Source organism: Lissotriton vulgaris, chromosome 3_1, assembly GCF_964263255.1.
Source record: "Lissotriton vulgaris chromosome 3_1, aLisVul1.2, whole genome shotgun sequence".
NCBI lineage: Eukaryota > Metazoa > Chordata > Amphibia > Caudata > Salamandridae > Lissotriton > Lissotriton vulgaris.
Genome location: NC_141689.1, coordinates 1,568,144,600 through 1,568,168,967, shown reverse-complemented (window position 1 = coordinate 1,568,168,967; position 24,368 = coordinate 1,568,144,600). Strand labels below are relative to the sequence as shown.

At 45.7% G+C, this 24,368-nt stretch overlaps 1 protein-coding gene across 1 annotated transcript in view; it reads right to left on the bottom strand.

Annotated features, from left to right (window-relative positions):
• Positions 1-24,368, bottom strand: part of PTBP3 (polypyrimidine tract binding protein 3) — a 627,347-nt gene that overhangs the window by 212,509 nt on the left and 390,470 nt on the right. The window contains exon 7 of the mRNA XM_086962058.1: positions 23,755-23,832. Within this exon, the coding sequence (XP_086818184.1) occupies positions 23,755-23,832 (78 nt within the window). The remainder of the gene's footprint in view (positions 1-23,754; positions 23,833-24,368) is intronic.

Genomic DNA, 24,368 nt, shown 5'->3' with positions numbered 1-24,368 from the left:
CCCCAGCCCTCCACTTCATCCGAAGACTCCTTAATAGGCCGAAAATAAGGAGGCTGGACATAGGCGTCCAGCGCCGCCGTTCCCACATCAGGGCTAAAACCGGGGGCTATGTCTTCTGGGGGCACGGGCGACTTCGGAAGTGGTGCCGGTGGGGTCGATATTGGTGGAGGTGTCACAAGGTCAACCGGGATCCAGGCCTGGATCCATAGGGGCCCTGTGGAGCCAGGGTCGGAGCTGACAGCGATGTCGGAGCCGGTGACAATGAAGAGCGAGGGGCCCCAGTCGGGCGCACAGGCGGAGCCAGACAGCCCAAAGAGGTGGGCAATGGCTGACAGAAATTCCTGCAGCTGGGCTGGAGTCGCCGACGGACAAGGGAAAGGGGGTGTTAGAACCGGGGTCACCGATTCAGACACGGTAGCTTGGCGCGAAGCAGCAAGGCACCCGAGGGCAATGTGTTAAGCAGTGGTGCAGCACACACACACAGACTCAATAATCTGCACGCAATATAGAGACACCACACCAGGCTGTTTTATAAAACAAGACTCTTTATCTACTTTTGGTTCAGGTAGGTAACGCTAGGTTCTCACTTAAAACCGGGTAACCTGTTCTCATAACCTTTGATCAATGCAGGTAACACTTCTTAGGCACTTGGCTAATGTATGCAACATTGCTTAGGCATAAATTCAATTCAGGGAATAATTCTGATATTCAGGGACAACATAAGCAACATTTACTATATGCACAGTCATGAAATGTAACACTTTGTGGGTATGTATACAACATCAGTGACATCTCCTATGCATGTGGATCGTACAGGTAACATTTCTTATACCCTGGCTCAATAAAGTCAACATTTCCTCTGCTGGGTAAATGCAACTGGGCAACACGCCTAACCCTCTAGGCGATATAACTGCACCTCCTCAAGGCTCTCTCTCAAGGTGGGCGTGCAGTCTCCTGTAGGTAAAGTACATCCTTACTGAGGGCAGTTCTGTGCTCAATTTAGGCCCCAGCCCAAAGCATTTTCAGAAGGGGCCCGCGACGTCAGGCCCGGCCAGCAGGAGGGTTAAGTACTGCCTCCTACCGCTCGGCCACGCTACCACAACCTAGGGTGTTCACAGGGCTGCCACTTCTGGTTTAGCCTGGCTTCCCGGAAGCCCCTTTTCTATTGTTGGCTTTGCCTCCCTCCCTCCCCAGGGAGAAGTTACCTGGTGCTGGGGGAAAGAGGAGAGTCTCTTGCGTCCGCTCCACGCCCTCAACCGGGCTAGTGGAGGTCAGGGGCACCCGCTCTACTCCCTGGAGCACTCTCCTCCCGGCCTGCGCGATCTCTGGCCTTCGGTTCTCCTCACGGCCCAGGAGACAATGAGAGCGCGAAATAGAGGGGGACGTGGCCGATGCCCAGGTTGCTAGGCAACGTGCACTCGCAAGGTCTGGGCCCAGCGCGGCCTTCCCTATTACCGCGGCAGCCCTCCTCAGGCTTCGAGGCCGCAGCAGAGATCTCCTTGGGTGTTTCCTTCTCCTTCGCCCCACGGGCGGCGGTGATTGTCAGGCAGCGCGCCTAGTTACAGTGCTAGGATGCAGATCCCCGGCTAGCGGCGGCGAGTTCACCCACGCCAGCGCTGCTTCTCTTCACAGTGTGGGGGCCGCGGCGGCGATCTAGGGGCACAGGATGTGCTCTGGGTGAGCGCTCCAGTTTAAGGGCACAGCGCCACCCTTGCAGCAGCGCCCAACAGCAATTTCAGGGACTAGGCATGAGGCAGAGTGCTACCACAGCGCTTCGAGTCAAGGGCAGGGTTTAGGTTATCCAGCGCTATGCGATCACAGCGCTTATCATAGGCTGGGAGTTCGGTGCAGGCACCTCTTTGCCAATTCAGCGATGGAGGTCACTAGCAGGTTCTTGGGCACACAGCACTTGGAGACATGGGCAGAGGTCTTGGGGCAAAGCACTTAGCAGACACAGCGCTCATTACCTTGGGAACCCTAGGAACTCAGGAATCACAGCGCCGGTTGGGATGGTTCAGGTACCAGGTCTTCAGCCCTTCCCAATCTCAGTGCTGGCAGTAGATGGCAGGTATTAGTGGCAGTTTCTTGGGGGGCAGGGCATGGGGTTGAGTTGGAAGGCAGAAGAGACAGGATGGTTCCCTGCGGCACACGGGAGTGGGTCTCCTGGGTCTCCCCCTCACTGAGCAAGGTCAGCAGGCTGGCAGAGCCCCTCTGCTATCTTGGGTCAGCAGACCCTAAGCTCAGTCAATCTCAGTAGTGTAGGTTCCCCCCTAGGTCCAACAGACTATACTCCTGCAGAGGTTCCCCCAGGTCCAGTGGTGCCCCAACTAACTAGCAAGGTTTCCCTCCTTTCCTCTTATACCCCTAGGTCAGGTGACCCTCCTGAAAGGCAGCAAAGCATAACTCCTCCCTAGGCTGGAAGATTCCAGGGGCTTCTACCATGTCTATCTATGTGACAAAAAGGCGGGACGGCAAGGACACAGTAACAGTGCGTCCCAGCCTGATCCTAATTACTGGTGCGTGCATGTAAAATGGCCACTCCGCAGTAGCAGGGGTCTGTGGCAGCCATATTATTAGGAGAGAGCACCTGCACCTCTGTACTGTTTGGCAGTGGTAAGGCACCCAGAGGCCTAGGTCCAACAAAAAGATGGTGGCAAAAATGAGGCGAAAAGGGAAAAAACGGGGTAAGACCACCCTAGGGCAGACAGGTCTAACAAGCGGGTAGGCCGGCGGCAACTGCGTTGGGTAGGCCAGCGGCAACTGCTTTGGCTTCGCACCCTCTGCCGCGACAGGAAGCCAGAGAACGATGGCGCTTCTTCGACTTCTTCCCAGAGTGCGAAGAATTCCATCCCAATGAACGATGGTTATGGTTCCACGACCGGTCCCTCGACCTCCCACGGGACCAGAACCTTGACCGGCGTTGAGCTGACTGAAGGACTTCAAGCAAATTTCGGAACCGCTCCTGCAAAGTCTTCGGTGCCATGGTCCGGCAGTCGAGACACGACTTGGGGTCGTGGTCGCGCCCCAGGCAATAGAGACCCATGCGGTGCGGGTTCGTCACCGACATCATGCGATAACCGTCCCTGCAAGACTTTAAACCGGGCATCCCTAAGGCACCAGGAGTCGATCGACTCAAGAAACAGACAAAAAGGCATAGAAAAAGTCAGTCAAAAAGGGACTGGGGGTACCGCTCTCTCAGGATCTGCGCTTGCTGGCGCGGAAAAATAAAGAACTGACATCAGTAGCTGTTACAACGTCATCTTGGCAACCAAAATGTCAATGACGGACGCGGAGCGCACGACGCCACCTTCCAACGCGCAGGGGTACTGCCAACGAAAACTTTCCGGTAATTCTAAGGTAAGGAATCTATCACTACGTGTTTCTCTCAGATATTGCAGTATTTGAAGGTGTAGTTTTGCAAGCCATGCCAGGATTCAGGGAATTCTGGTGAACTTTCATTATCTGCTTTGATAGAGGCACAGAAGAGTCAGGAATATCTTGAGAAGGAAGTGGACCTTGAGAAGGCGTGACAAGACCAAAGCATAGACAGAAGCTTTGGAGGTAGTTTCCAGGACTTGAGGCTTACTTTGCTGAACAGGAACAGTTGGAATGAAACGCATATTTTTAAATAATGGTTTAAACAGCCCACTGAAGTGGTAAAAACAAGTTTCTGATGCGAGAATGGTGTGTGACAAACAGTAATAAACAATGAATTTGGGAGCTCACGTGTTCTCGTATATTAAGACTCAAAATATTTTCAGGCTGCTTAAATAGATTTCAGTACTAGAAACTAGATAATGCGGATGAACTGGACTACTGCACAGCTTTTCAGATCAGCTTTCTGGTACCAAAATGTAATACAGGCCAGAATAAATCTGCACATCTGTTCTTCACAGCAGCACTTTTGAACACAGGCCCTCAAGGGACAAATTATTTAGTTTGGTTCAATCGTTACTAAAACACACATAGCATTTATCAATTCTGCCAGAAAAGTTAACTTTTGTAATTACAATGGAAAATAAAAAGTTACATTGACATGACAAACAATTGTGTGTAAAAAACTTCTGAAGCTTTCTGTCAAAAACATCAACAGAGCTTCGAATCGGAAAAAAATATTTGCAGAAAATACTTAACTTAATAAATGTAGAAAGGTGAATTTTAATGGAATATACCAAATAAAAGATTGTACCAAGGGAAAGGTGTGGCACAGCGGCCAGAGTGGCTGACTCCAGAGCAAGGGGTTCCTGGTTCGATCACCGGCGGCAGCTCTCTCAGCACCATGTGACTCTGGGCAATAGCTCACTTAATATCCCTGACAGCCCCCAGCGCCTTGAGACCCTTAGGGGCGATTAGTTGGCGCTTAGCAAATACCGGATTTATTTACTTTCTGTGATAAATTTCATTGCAAAACAAAGTTCCACTCAAGCAACAACAATAAAGAGGTCTTTTTTAAGCTAATGAGGTTGTTAGAAAGTAATAGATAAAACTGACAATAAGATATTCAATAAGGTCTTGAAAGATTACAGGACTTGGCACCAGACTTCTAAACAGACTTCATTTGTTGGACAGGCTCTACTAAGTTAGAATGCTAGTCGATCGATCGTGTGCATGGAAAAGCTGGAGCTTGGATTCAAAAGTTGCCCATCAGAACATCCCACTGTGTGACTGGCATACAGATGTTTTATAAAGTGTCCTCCCTTGTGAACACTAAACACCTAAAACATTAGGTAAAAAACACAGAATTGGATACGTACAAGCTGATCACAATCAAAGCCAGAAATAATTTAGTTCATTTTGCATTCAGGGAAGCCCAGCCAGTAGACACATAGCTCGAAGACCTTGCATTGACTACTTATCGCTGCCAGTTTCTGTGCACACCAAGGCCTAGATATTGAATCTACTTTGTACATGCTATCATTAAAGCCACAGAAGACACATTCCCCTCCAGAAAGACTGTCAATGCCAATCAACCCCTAAAGAAGTTCTCTCACTAATCAGATGCATGAAATGTGAACCTGCTCATTTCTCAGCACCACGAGCCAATAAACAAGGCAAACAAATTATTTCAAATTAGAGTTTGCATTAGCTAATTAAAATACTGTAACATGTTAAGTAGCAAAAGCTACATTTGCCAAAATATTATTTCTACCCAGAAGAGGACTTTAGAATAGTCTTCTGGGTTCTTGCTTTATCTAGAATGAATTAACGGATCTTATTTCTCTGGCAGAGTTCTTGAAAAAGAATAACTCCCAAGCTCAAGATGAAAAAACTGATATCATATAATCAAAGTAGTAATCGTACTTCCGATCAACCTGTTGTGGGACTGGGTTAGTTAGGAAGAAAACAAGTTACTTACCTGTAACTACAGTTATCCAGTATTGGTATCTTTCATAGATTCACATGCCTGAATCATTCCCCACGGTAAATAAAATAGCAGTGCCAAAAGTAAATAACAGTAGTAGGGGAACTGCTGTTTTACATACCGCTCTTGCTGTCCTGACGCCGTTTTGCATTGCTGAGCATTCCGGATACTGGTGCTTGCCCTCCCGCCTCCCGCTGCCCGACTCCCCTGCCATCTCGGAGTGCGGTGGTAGCCGAGAGGAGCACGGTCGAGGGGGTAAAAACTTCAACACCCAGAATTCCAAGCTGCGCACGCCGCGTCACCTGCGCGCCTGGAGGCGCTGAAATAGCGCGTCACCCCGGTCGAGAGGGGGAACTGCTGTTTTACATACCGCTCTTGCTGTCCTGGCGCCGTTTTGCATTGTTGAGCATTCCGGATACTGGTGCTTGCCCTCCCGCCTCCCGACTCCCCTGCCATCTCGGAGTGCGGTGGTAGCCGAGAGGAGCGCGGTCGAGGGGGTAAAAACTTCAACACCCAGAATTCCAAGCGGCGCACGCCGCGTCACCTGCGCGCCTGGAGGAGCTGAAATAGCGCGTCACCCCCGTCTCGCGGGACGCCGGGCGAAGCCCGGGCCAAGGGCGGACCCGTTTTAGCCCGTTCTAGACTGTGAAAGACTGGACTGGGCCACCCCTCTTGGCCCCTGTGCCCAAGTGAGACTGTGGTAAGGCGATACATATATCTTTGGGCTCCATACAAGTCTGTTTATTACTCCTGCTTCATCTCAATTTTGCTCCTGTGCTGTACTGAGTTTGATTGGTTAACATGTCAAGACAAAAAACCCCCGTCACTCCGGCCAATACCATGGACAACTATTTAGTCCAGGTGGTGGCTAAAATTAATAGCGATCGGAGATCTTCATTGGGACTTATGGACTCTCCACCTTGTGCCCAACTTGAACCACTAGGTGTAACCCAATCTGTCTGTGATGTTACAAACACTATTGAACTTATTGAGGAAAGTATTGATTGTTCAATGGCAAATGTCTCTACGGCATCTATTGCTCTACAACCCGATACTATTATTACCGACTTATTAACAGTGGAAGAGTTAAATATTTCTGGTAACGGTGTAGAGTTAGATACTGAGAGTATTTCCCCTCCCACTCCTGTCCCCGCACCAAGAGCTAAAAGAGGGACCACTAAGGTTCCTCCTAAAAGAGATGGATTGCGGTCCAGTAAGAACAAACCTGCAACCCCTCCCAGAAGACACATAGAAGGGCTGTTGAAGGAACAAGGGAGGAAGGGAATGGAAGTACAGATTGGGAGGATATGATAGCAAATAAGCTTATGGGTATGCTGGAGACTAAGATATCTGGGTTAATAAAACCTCTAATATCTAAAATTGACCACCTTACCAATAAAGTCAATAAATTAGAGACCCTTCTGAAAAAAACAAACGATGAAGTGGGGGAAATTCCAAATCGAATAATAAACAAACTTGAGGAAAAGCAAGACACAGGAAACATGCTATTGGGGAACACGAATGAAGGTGCAGACGACACACTAGCCCCAATTCAGCTAATTAGCTCCAGACCTGGTGAAAACCCCAATAATCCACCAACCACAGAACCTGTGCAAACTTTAGGCAACACCACAACCGTCGACTTCAATTCAGAAATTAGCCCTGTCGAACTAATTGTAGAGGCCTCTCCATTGATCTTAGTGCTTGCTAATGTTCCACCATTGAAGTTAGGGCAGACTGAGTCTCCAGATTCGCTACTAAATAAGGCACTGCAGTGGCTGAGTAATAATATGCATATATCTTCCTGGGGCAAAGATAAGCTATCAGATGATCTGCTAACAGCGAGACGGGTAACGTGGATAGGGACTAAAACAAAGAAATTTCAAGGGGATTGTGTGGTTTTAAACTTCAAGGGCCCCGAAGTATTACCAGATGTCTTGCGGAATATTTTTCCTCCTCAGCACAGAACAGCGGAAATTATACCATTAACGTTGGACTTTTTTTATAGTAGAAGAGGACTTGTAGCAAAACCAAGTATATTGAGAACCAAGTGGACAGTCGTGGGAAACAGAAGGGCTAGGAATGGCCCCACATGTGAGTGGGGGTTAAACTTGGAAAATCATTATTCTGCCCTATCTGACCTAAACGAATGCGACTGACTCGTAAGCTGTGATCCTGCCCCTCCTGAAAGGCAGTTGTCCCTTAAGCGTGGAAGGACAGGAAACTTAAATGAGCACTTATCGGGAAATCAGACTATAGGTCCTGGGGAATCTCAATCTCCCGCTCCTGAAGATACAAACACAGAGATAGAGGGTCCAAATAGAGCATCAGAGGTGTCCGAGAGGATATCAATATTGAGGGATGGTGAAACAGTAAATGTAGAAACTGAAGATGCTGCAAATGCACCTGAGAAGGGGCAGACACAACAAAAACAAGAGACATTATTAATGTCCCTTGTCTCTTGGAATATAGCCGGCATAGTAAATAAGATAAATATTCCGGAATGGGTTGGTTTCATTGATCAATACGATTTTATTATGCTCCAAGAAACTTGGTCATTGACCCCAACCTTCCGGCAGGGGTATCTGAATTTCCATATGCCTGCAATCAGAAATAGAGTGGGTCGTCCCTCTGGAGGCCTGTTAATTTGGATACGTCAGACATTGAAGTGCACAATTAAACAAAGGTCTATACCTTCCAACGACATCATAGCCCTCGATATCAGTTGGGAAAATGGCCAACAACTTGTCTTGTTTAATGTCTATGCCAGGGGAGTTGGGGGGGGTAAATCCTCAGATGTCATAACAACTTTAGAGCAACACATCGAAATGTTACCTCCAACACCCCATGTAATAGTAGGCGGGGATTTTAATACCACCTTCGAACCCTTGGGTGAAGAGGATAGGACCCTGGCCGAAGAGGAGGATGCTAAATGGGGAATACCTCACTTGGAGGTGCCTGCTATCAGGAAATGGAGTACAGTGGCAATTCAGCTAAAGAGTCTCTGTCTTTCAAGAGGGCTGAGAGCAGTAAATGGACGGTCACCCTCTGACTTAATAGGGAAAAACACATTTGATAATGGCCGAGCAGTTAGCAGAATTGACTACTTATTGTTGGATGTAAGGGCTTGGAGCAAACTGGTAGATATGGTAGTGAAAGATAAACTAGAAAGTGACCATAATCCCCTATGCCTGACCCTCCACCCCTACCAAGAAGTCTTGGAGCTCCCTAGAAAAAATGAAATGGTGACGCAAGATGTTGTGTGCTCGAACAATTATCGCCACCTGAAGTGGAGCATGTTACTAGAAGATGTATCCAAATTGGAGGTCCTCAAACAACTAATAGCAGATGAAGTTAACAAGATTAAGTCCCACTGTGGGAAGTCTGACTTCAAACACTACATGATGGAGGCCCATGAGAAGTTATTCTGTAAAATCCAAAGTTTCTTTATTAAAACTGCAGTACCCAATAAAAAGAAAAAAGATCAAAATAGACAAGGATGGTACGACAAGAGTTGTAGGATAGCACGACATAACCTAAGTGCGGAATTGAGAACTGGAAATGCAATAGCAGTGAGGTTGGCAAGAAATCATTATAGACAGACCCAAAAACAGGCCAAGAAACGATGGGATGAGGATTGCTGGCATGAACTAAAGGAGGCATGTGCTGCCAAGGACTCTAAACGTTTTTGGGCCTCAGTAAAATGGGAAAAGGGAGGGATAGCTGCCCAGCCTCTGAACCATGTCGCGAAAAATAATTGGATAGAGTTTTTCCAACCACAGTATGCCCGAAATCCAGCCTTTATACATGACCAACCCCCTCCACATGTATATTTCAAAAATCCAATATTTGTTGAAAAGGATGTAAGTAATGTATTGGATTGTGTAGCGGGGGGAAAGCGCCGGGCATGGATGGAATTCCGGCTGACATATTTCTATCGGACCGGAATTCATGGTGTACTTACTTTACAATGTTGGCCAATGCTGTGGCAATGGGAGGGGAAGTACCTGCTTCATGGAAGGGAGCTGAAATTATCCCTATATTCAAAAAAGGTGATAAAACTCTGGCTAAAAACTATAGGCCTATCAGTCTGATTGACACAGCCCAAAAACTGATGAGCCGCCTAGTCCAAAATAAACTGCAGCAATGGATCGATGAAAAGAACATACTCTCATCATACCAGGCAGGGTTTCGCCCCTTAACCAGTAGCGTAGACCAAGTTTTACATTTCTTAACCATCTATTGGAGAAACGTTACACTAAAGAAGGGGACATTGTATGCAGTTTTCATGGACCTAAAAGCAGCTTTCGATCTGGTTCCCAGAGAAAAACTGTGGCAAACCCTGGCTGATGCAGGCCTAAGTCAGGAACTCCTTACTCTCCTTGTTCGTCTCCATGAAAATAATTTCGCTAAAATCAGATGGGGCAAGCAAGGAGAAGTAACAGATCCCTTTCCAGTAGAGCGTGGGGTGAGACAAGGGTGCGTCCTAGCGCCGACTCTATTTTCAATTTATATTAACGGCATCGTCGAATACCTCCAGAAAACCCCTAGTGACGCCCCAATTATAGCAGGTTCGCACGTCCCCGTTCTGATGTTCGCGGACGACACGCTCCTACTTTCAAGCACCCCCAGCGGTCTCCAAAAAGTGGTTGATTCCTTCGGAGAATTTTGTGATGGCCGGGGCCTTGAATTAAATACTACTAAAACCAAATTCATGTGCCTTAACCAACAGTCCACCTTTAAAGGTGTAATAAAATACAAAGGTATTCCCTTAGAAAGGGTGGACTCTTTTTCCTACTTAGGCATCATCCTTCAGGAAAATATGAATTGGAAATCGCACATTAATACAACACTACGGAAGTTTAGACAGCTAGCAGGCGCAATTGCTCTAAAACATCGTGCCTCGCAAACTAAGCCGGTAAAATGTGTGCTTGAAATTTATAACATGAAAGTACTGGGGGCCTGTCTATATGGATCCGAACTATGGGGGTTTTCAAATCTGGGAGAACTGGGACGTGCAGAAAATAGATTTTTGAGAGGGCTTGTAATGGTCCCACAAAGCACACCCATATCTCCCCTAAAATTGGATCTTGGTAGGAAAAGTATAGAGGACATAGCTAGGCTACGTTCTCTTTTATACTGGAGACGTCTTATGGTGACCCCTGAACTAAACCACTATGCTGCAGCCCTGAAGGATGTTGTTAAGTTTGATTGTTTTCATTGCATCCCATGGCTAAAGGATCTTCGGGGACTTCTTGTAAACCTGAAATTGGAACATCTGTGGGATACTAATGATGTGGCTACTTTCCCCTCGAAGGCAAAGTTAAAAGAACTGTATTGGGAAATGGTGTATCTTACAATGGCTTGTAATGGATCCAGGTCAAATCTAACAAATCGCTTTCTGGATATAAAAATGTACCCCTCATGCGAACTATTTTGGGACGTAATTGAACGACCGCATGATAGAAAACTATATTTCCAATTTCGCATAGGTACATTACCAGTGAATGCTTTTAAGAAACACTGGTCCCCAGCTTGGGATGAACATTGTCACCATTGTAAAGAGCAAACCGAGCACATATCCCATTTATTGTTCTGTTACCCACTGTATTCGAGTCCAAGACGCAAATGGATAAAGCCAGTGTGCCTAAACATGGGCACTCGTAGCCAATCGGTTGCCCTCAGGATACTTGAATCCGATTGTTCCACTCTGTTTGTTGTTGGTGTAGCAAAATTTTTGGCCTGGGCATGGTCAATCCGCACTCGTTCGCTAATGTCAATCACACCATGATGAATTATGTCTATTACTATTTCCCCATTTCGTCATATGAATTATTATATAATTTTTTTTAAAACAATATCTTATATGAATTGTGGAAATTTTTTGTATTTTAAATATGTATTTTATTCGACTAGCTGTGTTTAATATGTATTTTAGAAAGTATTTTATCTGTAGTATTTATTGTATTAGGGTTAGGTGAATGCTTTTATGACAAATGTCGAATAAAGCTTTGAAACTTGGTAACTTGGTAGTAGGCCCTAAGGAAAAAGGCCTGAGGCCCAAATCTTAGTAGCCTATCTACATCAATCTGCTAAAAGAACCAAACTTTTGATACAACCAATCAGCTACCAGCACCCTCTAGAACCCTCTCTGCAGAACCTGCTCTCCTCAGATTTGTGTTAGCACAAGTGGGAAATAAGTATCCCTAAATAGAGAACTGACTCTCCGGGGAGGAGGGTGGGTGCATGTGAATCTCTGAAAGATACCAATACTGGATAGGGAAAATGCTACTTACCAGTATGCATCTGTTCTTGGGATGTAGAGCTGCTGAGTCGTACACTTAGCTTAGATCGCCACCTGGTGTTGGGCTCGGATGATTGCAGGTTGTTGTCTTCTTGGAGAAGTCTTTGTAGTCACAATATAGGGGACTCCTCCCTTGGACAATACTGCGCATGGGCATCGGCTCCATCCTTAGATTGTTTTTCGCCATGATGGGAAATGATGGAGTTAGTAAACATACAGCAAGAAAAAAAGGATGTCTATGCGTGTGCATCTAAGTAAGATGAGAACTGGAGTGGATACAAGTCCGGGGAGGAGGGAGGGCAGGTACGACTCTTGAGCTATACATGCCAAGACCAGATGCATACTGGTAAGTAGCATTTTCTGTTCGAGGCATATGTGCTGCAGATCGTACACTTAGCATAGATTGTGCAGCAGTGTCTCCCCTAGTGGTGGTCGCCTGTATCCATTGCAGTAGTCTGAAATAATGTTCTAAGGACAGCCTGGCCTACTGCAGCTTGCTGCTTGGCTTGCACATCAACACAATAGTGTTTAGTGAAGGTGTGTGGTGTAGGCCATGTTGCTGCCTTGCATATGCCCTCTAATGGTATATTTCCTAAGAAAGCCATAGAGGCTCCTAGCTTGCGAGTGGAGTGTGCTCTAGGAGGAACTGTTAGCGTGCATTTAGCTTTTTGACAGCATATCTGTATGCACTTAACAATCCATCTGGCAATCCCACCCTTAGAGATAGGGTTGCCTTTGTGTGGAGGAGAGAAAGATACAAACAATTGTTTTGTCTTTCTAAAGGATCTATGTAGTATAGCAGAGCTCTTTTAACATCTAACATGTGTAAGGCCCTTTCTGCTACCGAGTCTGGGTTTTGGAAAATAAGGTAACTCTACAGATTGGTTTAAATGAAAAGGTGTGATAACCTTTGGAATAAATTCTGGATTAGATCTGAGAACCACTTTATTAGTATGTATTTGAAAGAATGGTTCTTGTATAGTGAACGATTATATTTCACTCACTATTCTGAGAGAGATGATGGCAACAAGGAAAGCAGTTTTCCATGTGAGAAATTGCAGTTCACATTTATTCAGAGGCTTAAAAGGGAGTCCCATGAGTCTCGTAAGGACCAAATTTAGGTTCCATACTGGAGAAGGTGGCAACCTGGGAGGGATTATTCTTTTTAATCCTTCCATACATGCTTTTATTGCAGGTACCCTAAAAAGAGACAAGTGTTGTCTGTTTTATAAATAGGCTGTAATTGCTGCAAGATGTAGGCGAATGGAAGAGTATGCCAAATTATACCTTCGTAGATGTAAAAGGTAACAAATGATATTTTGGATGGAAGCATCCAGTGGATCAATGTGATTAGGTTTGCAATATATTGCAAATCTTTTCCATTTGGTGGCATAACACGCTCTAGTAGTGGGTTTCCTCGCCTCTTTAATGATATTCATGCAGTCTGGTGGTAGGTTAAGATAACCAAACTCTAAGACTTCAGGAGCCAGATTGCCAAATTCAATTGGTTCGGGTCTGGGTGTCTGATTTCTCCATGGTTCTGTGTTAACATCGAGGGTGTGAGCTGTAACTTTTGATATGGAACCAGAGAGAGATCTAGTAGTGTAGTGAACCACGGCTGGCGTGCCCATGTGGGAGCTACTAGAATGAGCTTGAGAGACTGTTGTTTGAGCTTGCGCACCACTAGTGATATGAGGGGGAGAGGCGGAAAAGCGTACGCAAATCTGCCTGACCAGTTCCTACATATTGCATTGCCCTCTGACCTTGGGTGTGGGAACCTGGCGGCGAAGGTTGGGCATTTTGCATTTTCGTGGGTGGCAAACAGGTCTATGTGTGGGTGCCCCCACTGTTGGAAGAATGGTTGAAGAACTTGTGGATGTAGTTCCCATTCGTGAATCTGTTGTGACTGCCGGCTTAACAGATCCGCTATCTGATTGTGAACTCCTGGAAGGTGTTCCACTAACCGATATATGTTTTGAGGAACGGCTCATCTCCAAATGTTCCGTGCGAGCTGGGACGGTTGCAGAGAGTGTCCCCCCCCCCTGTTTTTGTAAATAGTACATTGCTGACATATTGTCCGTCCTGATTAAGACAGCTTTGTTCTGTACTTGAAGTTGAAATGTTTTGAGTGCTAAGAAGATCGCTAGCAACTCTAGATGGTTGATATGCAACAGCTTTTGTTGGTCGTTCCATCGACCTTGAGTAGTGTGGTGTAATAGATGGGCTCCCAATCCTGTGAGGAATGAATCTGTTGTGAGCACTATTTGTGGAACAGGTTCGAGGAACGGCCGTCCTCTTGTCAAGTTTTTGGTTTTTCCACCATTGCAGAGAAAGATGCGTACGGCTGTCTACCAACACCAGGTCTGTGAGCTGACCTCGAGCCCGATTCCCCTGTCATGCTAGACACTCTTGTAATGGACGCATTTGCAGTCTTGCATGTGGCACTATGAAGATACAAGATGCCATCATGCCTATTAATCTCATGAACACCCTTGCTTGGAGAGACTGTTGGTGTTGAAAAGTTGAGACGAAGGCTTGAATGCTCTGTATCCTGGCTGGATTGGGATACGCTAGAGCTGTAGATGTGTTTATGGTAGCTCCTAGATACTGATGCACGTGCGAAGGCTCTAGGTGCAACTTTGTGTAGTTGATCGTAAACCCTAAGTTGTGCAACAGTTGAATTGTCAGCTGAGTGTGTTGTACACATTGGTGGAATGATTTGGCTTTTATGAGCCAATTGTCTAGGTAAGGGAAGACGTGTATTTGTTGTCTTCTGCTAAGCACTTCGTGAACACTCGTGGTGCTGTTGTGACACCAAATGGAAGGACTTTGAACTGATAGTGCTGTCCTTGTATTACAAACCGTAGGTACTTCCTGTGAGCAGGATGTATTGGGATGTGAAAATAGGCATCCTTTAGGTCTATCGTTGAAAGGAAATCTCCTTGTTGCAACAGTGGGACTAGATGAATAGCATCTTTTTGTAGAAGTGTTAGGACTTCCTGTTGAAGCAGAGTCAGGTGGTCTGTAGACATAGGACGCTGCCTGGGTGGTATGTTGGATAATGTGTCTCACCCATCTGTCCGTTGTGTTGGAGTTCCAGACAGGCAGGTACTGTGTTAATCTGCCCCCCACAGGAGTGGAATGCTGATGGGGGAGCAGAGGGAAGTCACTGTTTATTTGCGGAGGAGGAGCGATTGCTGTTGTTACCGCGTCCTCTTCCCTTGTTATTATTGCCCCTGTATCCTCCTCTAAAATATCCTTTGTTAGAGGATGTTTGTGTTTGTATTTTTGATAGATGTTGCTGTGTCTTCTCCAGTCTGCCTGGAGCCTCCTCTATAAAAGGAGCGACGAAAGAACCTCTGGCCTGTGTAGACTGTAGAGCTCCCATTGACTTTGCCGTGTCAGTGTCTTTTTTCATTTTCTCCAGTGTAGTGTCTACTTCTGGACCAAATAACTGGTTTTGGTTAAAAGGCTGGTTCAAAATTGTGGTTTGCCCCTCCTGTTTGAACCCGGAAATGCGCAGCCATGAATGTCTCCTGAGTATCACGCTAGTATTTACAGCTCTAGCAGCTATGTCTGCAACATCTAGTGCACATTTTATTGAGGCATTTGATATTAATTTGCCTTCTTGAATGAGCTCAGTTGCCTGATCCTTATACTGATCTGGAAGGTGCTGCATTAGTGTTTCTAATTGGTCATAATGAGCACTGTCATAACGTGAGAGAAGGGCTTGTGTATTCGCAATGCACCATATATTTGTAGCTTTTGCAGCAATCCTTTTACCTGACGCATCAATAACTTTGGATTCCTTGTCAGGTGGGGGCGTTTCACCAGAAGTCTGAGAATTCGCTCTTTTTCTTGCATTGGACACCACCAATGAGTCTAGAGGAAGAGGTCCTTTAATATAGGTTGGGTCAGAGGGTGCAGGCCTAAATTCCATTTCTATCCTTGGAATCAGTACCCTAGCACGTACAGGATCTTTGAATATTTCTGGAGCGTGCTTAATGACCCCTTTGATCATGGGAAGAAAGTGCGTGGATCTGTGTGATGGCTCAAAAGTATCTAACTGAAAATCCTCCTCAATGTCATCAGAGTGCATTGTAACATTGTGGTAGATAGCAGCTCTGTGTAAGAGGTGATTAAAGCCAATGCTGTCCTCTGGAGGAGAGGGCTTTGATGGGTATAACTGTGGATCTGGGATATCAGGCACATTATGAGGTGGAAAAGTAGACACATCCTCATCTAAAGGATATGTATTTGGGTCTGCATTCGGATCCTCCCAATCACCTAGGTCATACTCCTAATCAGTTTGTGGTAAATGTGATGATGCAGGAGAGGCTACAGGAGAGATTTGAGGTGAAATGTAAGGAGGGATAGGAGAGGAAGGAGATACAGGAGAGGAAGGGTGCATAGGGGAAGTTGCACAATCCTTTTTGGCAGGAACCACAGGTGTAGGTGGTGTTTCTGCTGGTCTCTTATGAGGTATAGCACCCATATGTCCAGTTTTTGGGTTTATGTAGATCTTCTTTTGTTTAGGATCAGGCCTGAACAATTATTTCTCTTCTTCCTGCGCAACCTTCTTCGGCGTCGATTTTTTGGGTTCTGACAGAGGTTGTTTTTGTCGTTTTGCCTTGGGAGGTGTTACAGTGTCCTGTGGCAAAGTTCTTTGCGCCGAAGGAGTTACTTTCGGCTTGACAGGCGTGTCCGAGGGCTTCAGAACCTCGGGATCCGGCCTTGCGGGTGTTGGCACCGGAACCGCAGTCTTCGGAGTGGAAGCTGACTTTCCATCGTTATCTTTGGAAGGCGACGGCTTCGAAGCCGAAGCTTCTTTTGATTTCGGCACCGAAGGGTCTTTCGCTTTTGACGTCGAAGAATCTTTTGGCTTCGGTGCCGAAGAGTCTTTTTAGTTTCGGTGCCGAAGAGTCTTTTGGCCTTGGTGCCGTTGGAAGTGGTGGGATCGGCACATGTGGTTTGCTCGGTGCCGAAGCACCTGAAGGCGTAGTTGTCTTCCTCGGAGCCGAGCTCGAAGTCTGGGCTTTAAGAGAGAGCGCTTGGTCTCAACTGGGCCCCTTGGGCAGAGTGCGGACCTTCGCCTTTGACTTGGGCAGTGTATGGGGTGCAGGGGCAGAGGTACTCACGGGTTTAACGTGATGGAATCGAGTCGTCTGAGTCCTCTGCCTCCGATATGATCTGGAGATCCGGCGAGTCATCTTCTTCTGGAACGAGCGGAGCCTCGTCATCGAAGATATTGTCCGGTGCTGGGGCTGATCTCATCTCGTGTCGTCGGGCCCTCCGATCCCGGATGGTCTTTTTTGATCGGAAAGACGCACAAGCTGTGCAGGTCGACTCGTTGTGATCCGGCGATAGACAGAGGTTGTAAACCTTGTGATGATCGCTATGCGGGAATTTTTCCTGGCATTTCGGGCATTTCTTGAATGGAGTTCTTTTCATGTGGTGTTGGCCGCACGGCGTCGATAACTAACGGCCCACTTCGATGACCGGAATGGAAGTTATGTCGTCGAAAAGCCTTGTCTTCGATGTCGAAGGTAATTTCTAGAAGTTTGTGGAAGTTTTGCGCATCGATGTTGCTGGAAAAGTTTTTGTAGCTGGAGCGGAGAAACTTTCATCCGAACCCAGTGGCTGAAAAAAACAATCTAAGGATGGAGTCGATGCCCATGCGCAGTATTGTCCAAGGGAGGAGTCACCTATATCGTGACTACAAAGACTTCTCCAAGAAGACAACAATCTGCAATCATCCGGGCCCAACACCAGGTGGCGATCTAATGCTAAATGTATGATCTGCAGCTCATATGCCTCGAACCTGTAGTTACAGGTAAGTAACTTGTTTTCTTAACCAGCATTGGGGTATATTTCTTAGATTCACATGCCTGAATCAGAGTAGCAAGCAGTATGCCAATTATACAGGCGGTTGCGGATGGTGGGAGACTTGTACAGATAAACTCCCAGTTGCATCCCCAAATAATTAACAAATGCATCATAATCCGACTTTTCACATGTACAACATGATCTAAAGATTTGTAAAGTAACATGCACATTTACATACAGTCATGAATATATAAACATGTACATCTTATATGAAAATAAATACATTTATAGATGAATAACTACATATATCTCTATATATATTTATGTACATATATAGATGAATATTAAGAGAACGAAGGGTACCTGAACAGTTCTCAAAGAAAAAGGTGGCGTAGGACAGCCTGTCCAACCGCCACATCCTCCTGACATGTTGATTGAAGGCCTTAATGCCTCGTGAAAGTGTGGACATTCTTCCATGTCGCAGCACGGCAGATATTCTCTAGAGTTACTCCAGCAAATAATGCTGTAGACGCTGCCACAGTTCTTGTGGAATGAGCTTTAACCTTTCTCAGCAATGGACTGTTAGATTTGTCATGACAGTAATGGATCGAAGAAGCTATCCATCTAGCAAATGTGTCTTTTGTGACAGCTGTTCCCAGTGTGGCTTGACCGTAAGCCACAAATAGTTGATCGGATTTTCAAAAGGATTTTGTTCTCTGCAAATAGAATTTTAAACATCTTTTGATGTCCAGAGAATGGTGTAGTCGGGTTTGGAAAGAAAGTTCGTAACTTCACCGGCTCATTGAGATGAAATTGGGACGGTACTTTAGGTATGAATGTAGGGTTAGTTCTGAGAGTGACATAATCCTTAAAAAAATGCCGAAATGGTTCCTTTACAGTGAAGGCTTGAATTTCACTTGCTCTTCTAGCGGATGTTATAGCAAAAAGCAGAGCAACCTTCCATGTTAGAATCTTGAGTTCAGCTTTGTGAATGGGTTCGAACGGGTGTTTCATCAACTGTGTGAGGATCGTGTCCAGTTCCCACACCGGTGGAGGTCTCACCGGAGGGAAAGTTCTGAAAAAACCTCTCATGAACTGTTTGATTAGAGATGATGAACATAGTGATGGAATCTTAGCAACTTTCCTGAATCTGGAGAGAGCGGCTTAATGAACTTTAACTGATGAGAAAGTGAGTCCAGACCTAGCCAGATGTAGCAGATAAGGAAGAATCTGTTCAACAGAAGCTTCTATTGGATGCACTTTCTTAGTTTCACACCAACAGCAAAATATCTTCCATTTAAGACGATAAGTCTTGATTGTCCTTTGAGCTCTTGATTGGTTAAGGTGTCGCGACAATCCTGAGGGATATCAAGGTCCTTGAATTCTAGGAAATCAGGAGCCATGCGTGTAAATTGAGAGATTGAGTGTCTGGGTGAAGCACCTGCCCCTTGTTCCTCGACAGCAGTGTGGGTGCTGGAAGGAAACAGATCGGCTGGTCCTGGGATAGCAAGAGAAGTTCTTGGAACCAGTACTGTCGTGGCCACCGGGGAGCAATTAGAATGAGTCGGCAGCCCTCCCACTTCATCTTGCGTAACACCTTTGGTATCAAAGGGATTGGGGGAAAAGCGTAAGCACAGATCTCTGACCATCGCATGGACAGCGCATTCCCTCTGGACCCCTGTTGAGGATATCTGCTGGCGTAATATTGGCATTTTTTGTTCTGCTTTGTTGCAAACAAATCCAAGGTCGGTTTGCCCCAAGCCTGGAACACTCTGTTCAGCTGGAGTTGGTCTAATTCCCACTCGTGGCAATCTGATCGGGACCTGCTGAGCGTGTCCGCTAGGGTATTGTGGAGGCCTCTGACATGTTCTGCCTTGAGGGTTAGGTTGTGGAGTGTGATCTATTCCCATAACTCCTGAGCCTCCTTTGACAACGTTGCCGAGCTTGTCCTTCTTTGTTTACGTAAAACATGCTGGTGCTATTGTCAGTTCGAATTAGTACAGATGAACCTGTAATCCTTGGAAGGAAAGCTTGCATTGATAGGAAGATTGTTCGCAATTCCAGGCTGTTGGATGTGTCGTCTGTACTTCTGAGACCACTTGCCTTGTATTTGTAAATCTTGGAGATGACCTTCCCATCCCTCCATGGACGCATCTGTTGTCAGAACAAAGTCTGGGGGATTTTGTATGAACGCTAGACCTGATTGGTCAACTGTGACCACCAGTGGAGAGAAACCACCATGCGTGGTGTGACCTTGATGTCGTTGAAGCAACCTGTCGCTTGCTGCCATTCAAGATGTAGTTCCTCCTGTAAAGGTCTCATTCTAAGATGTGCCAAGGGAATGAGATTTATGGCTGAAGAGCACATTCCCAGAAGTGAAGAGAACATGCGAACAGAAAGTGACTTTCTTTTTGAGACCGGAGTGTTAGCTTTTGGAGGCGAAGTTGTCTTTCTGGAGATAAGAATGCCTTGCACTGGATCGTGTCCAGACGTGCTCCAAGGAAAGGCAGGATTTGCTTTGGATGTAACTGGGATTTGCTTCTGTTCACAGTTAACCCCAGAGAGGCAAAGAGATTGCGACATGTTGAAATGGCAGTCTCTACAGTGTGCTGCGAAAGACCTTTGATTAACCAATCGTCCAAGTACGGGAAGACCTGGATTCCTCAAGAACGCAACGTTGCCGCTACCGGGGCCAGGCACTTTGTGAAGATCCTTGGAGCCGATTTTAATCCAAACGGGAGCACTTAGAACTGATAATGGGCGCCAGCCACAGTGAAGCGGAGATAATTGCGATGTTTTGGATGGAGTGGGATGTGGAAGTAAGCGTCTTCCATGTCTAAAGAAGCCATAAAATCTCCCTCGTTCAGGCCGCTTAGAATTTCTTAGAGGGCGACAATGCGAAACCCTTGTTTTTTGAGGAATCTGTTGAGATTGCGAAGGTCCAGGATTAGTCGCCATTCCCCTGATTTCTTTTTGATTAGGAAAGAACGGGAATAGAAACCGGTCTGTTTCTGATGTACTGGGACCTTTTCAATAGCATTCTTGAGGAGCATTGTATAAGCTTCTTTAAACAATAAGTCAAGACGAGGGGGAGAGGTCCCCTGGGCGGAGTGGTTGGTGGCTTGTTGACAAATTCTAGGGTGTGTCCATTTTTCACTAGGTCTAACACCCATTGGTCGGAGGTAATTTCTTGCCACTGGTCCAGATAAGAAGAAATTTTCACACCCACAGGGAGGGGTGGGGAGGGGAGGAAATGTGATTGGCGCCCGGCTAAACTCACTGTTTTCTGTTAAGAGTCCCGCCCTTGATAGTTGGAACGTTTTTGGCCTCCTTGGAGAGAGAAATCAGCCCGTTTGGATTGGCGGTATAATGATTGGTAATTTTGCCGATATTGAGGCTGATATTGTCTGTTTTGTTGTGTATTGTAACCTCCTTTAGAGGAATAGCCACGCCCCCTAGCGCCTCTTAATGTCCCACGCTTGTATTGTAGGGAACCTAAAGATCTTGCCGTATCAGTGTCAGTCTTGATTGCTTGGAGGGCTTCGTCAATATGTTTGCCAAACAAAGATTCGCGGTCGTAGGCCATGTCTAATATTTTAGTTTGGACTTCTGGTGGGAAGGTGGTAGCTTTTAACCAACCCTGGCGCCTGAGAACTGCAGCCCCAGGTAATTGCCTGAAATTTGTATTGACAATGTCTAGAGCGTCTCTGCTACTGCGCGCTCTCCCTCCAGGAGAATTTTCCGAGCTTCCTGTAGTTTCTCCTCTGGAATGAGGTCAATCAGACCAGCCATATCCTACCATATTTGGCGATCATACCGCCCTAGGATCGCTAATGAGTTTGCTGCCCTGATGGAAGCAGCAGCCATGGTTGAAAACGTTTTACCTATGAGATCAAGACAACGTCCCTCTTTGTCCGGCAGTGTAGTGATGGGTGTTGCTGGATTTTTGGACCTTTGTTGGGTGGCCTGTGAAATGACAGAATCTGGCCTAGGGTGTCCGATGAGGCAGGATGGACTGTTGGCCGGAGCACTATATTTTTTTTCTACCCGTGGAAGCACAGCAGGCACAGATGCAGGGTTTTTCATAATCTTGATTCCCTCGTTCCATATATAATCTATGATCGGAATAGCTCAGGTAATTTTCCTAGTCTCCTCTTTAAAATTGTGTAGGAAACATTCAGTTTGTTCCACAGTTACTGGAAGTTGAAACCTAGTAGCAGCGCGCTGCATGAGGTTATGAAATCCACCTATATATTCTGGTGGTGAGTCTGATGGTTGTGGAGTTGGTGGTGAAGGCATAGGCATAATATAAGAATTCCATGGATCCAAGTCGGGATTTTCTGGCACCTCACCTTCATCCACTTCATCATCTGAAGAATTGTCTGGAGTTCGAGGAGGCTGGTGCTCCTGAGAAGGTTCTGTAACTGAAGACATTGGCGTCGGAACCTCGGGTGGAGGAACAGGATCTGGAACAACCACAGGCTGAGGTGGTGGAATGACCTGCTGCGGGGGAAAGAGCTGCCTATGATCAGCTAACATGGCTTGCAAGTCCTGAATAAGGTTATGAGGCTGATGCCTGGACTCCGAAAGCCGAGAATGCCTCTGGTATTCCGTGTGATGAGGAACAACAATGTCCTCTTGGTAGTATTTATTTATTTATGCTCATTGTAGTTATCTTCATCTATCTCTTGACATTTAATATTCAGTTCGGAAGGATGATGAGCAACCCCAAAAGCTCCTTCATCATCATAGACGTCAGTCATCATCCTCCTCTTGGGCATATGTCTCAAGGAGGTGAGATGGAGTAAGAGGAGAGACATATGAACAGTAATGTCTTTGGTACGATTTAAGCTGAAACGTTCTTGATGAAATAGGTGTTGAAAAAGTTGCCACTGCTAAAACCTTAGTTGGAGCAGGTTCCATCACTGTAACTGGTACAGTCGTCGACGGGATCATTGCAAATGGATTTACCGTTGATGGACTCTTTATTTTAATCGTCGAAAGTGGGATCGTCGTCAACGGGATTGACGTCGACGGAATCATCGTTGATGGACTCTACGTCAACGGGATCATCAACATGGACTCTTTTTTGTCGCAGGTTCTACTAGGTTTGAACAAGGCCTTCTTGTCAGACATCTTGAAGGATAAACTGAGTTGGCACTCAGGGAGACTCCCTTCCACACAAAGTGCGGTGAAAATCTGAGGAGAACTGGCTCTGCAGAGAGGGTTCTAGAGGGTGTTGGTAGCTGATTGGTTGTACCAAAAGTTTGGTTCTTTTAGCATAATGATGTAGATAGGCTACTAAGATTAGGGCCTACTACTTTTATTTACCTTTGGCACTGCTATTTTATTTACCGCGGGACTCCCGCCTCGGCGGCAGGGAATGATTCAGGCATGTGAATCTATGAAAGATACCCCAATACTGGATAAGGTGGTCAAAAGATCCATGTCCCCTGGGTGTTAAAACCGTATCCTAAATATGTGCTGATTTGATCCCATGCTGTAAACCTCTGGCAATTTGCTTGTGTTGATAAAATAGTTAGACAATGGTAATATAATATTATTCTATATTTTCTTATGGGTAACATTCATGGATATTTTAGTATTTTCGGACTCAAATATTCACAGAATATGTATTTAATCGACAAATGATTTGCGGTGTGGAATGTGATATTGGAGTGCCTACCCAATGTCATGCTGGGCCATGATGGAAAATGTTGGTGCCTCCTTGCTTGAAACTGGAAAACCCTACTGTGGTATACCTTTTAGGTTTGAATCGTTTATCATTCAGAAGACAGCCATGAAGAAAAGAAGAGAGGCTGCGACACCTTTTACTCCTTGACTTCATTGATACAAAGTTTTTGATTGCAACCATTTAAAAAATCGTGGACCCCTCTGCTGCGTGAGCATCTCAGCCCAAGATAGTCAGTTCTTATCTGAATGTTTACTTTCTTGGGTGGGACCCTGCAGAGCAGAGATCTCCTTCAACATTCAACACAGAAGAGAGGATGCTGCCAGAGTCGAGGCGTCCTTCCATTTCACTAAGAATAGGCAAGATTATTGTTCAAGTGAAATAAGAACATTAATTTTCATTTACTTGTGTAGCCATTCAGTCCTCATTCTTCAAAGCCAAACTATTAAGATGTTCATGTTTGAGAAAAACAGATGTGCAAAACAAAATGCGTTATCCCAGGAATACAGTGTTTCAGCTTTTTCATATCTTTTTGCCTCATTGAAAGAAAGCTAAATGAAGACTACTTACCGGCTGTATGAGGGAAGCCTATGGCTTGGGCAAATCCAGCAGCCCCGGCGTATGGTGAAGAGATAATACCCGGTCCACCTACAGAAAATATGCGAAATCAAAAAGTTTAAATCCCTTCTGAATTACAACAGCAAGATAAATTCTCATACAAAACCATAGAAGTGTCTCAGGGGACAAAAACGACCATAAAAAGGCTGCATATTAATATTGATCAACAAAATCTTTCCAGGAGCATTCACAGATTTTTGTTCCATACTTAAAGCTATTTAAATCATTAACAGGTAATATTATTGTAAAAGGAGGCCAAACCATTTCTTCTTCTGAAATTACATTTGTCTGCACTTTGAATATTTATAGCTAGAAGTGGGTGCTCCCCACTAAATGTTTGTATACAGAGTTTCAAACTGTGCCTTGATGCTGGATAGAGCCCAAGAAAGGGGAAAGGACAGGGTTGTGGGCATTCATGAGGCATAGATCTTGTTCAGTAAACATTAAATAGGTTATCTTCAGATTTCATACGATCTGCATCACTAAGACAGGTATGTTCAATGACCATCAAATCTCATATTTCAACTTTTTTAGCCCACGAGCTGGTGATAATTGCAGAAGCTCAC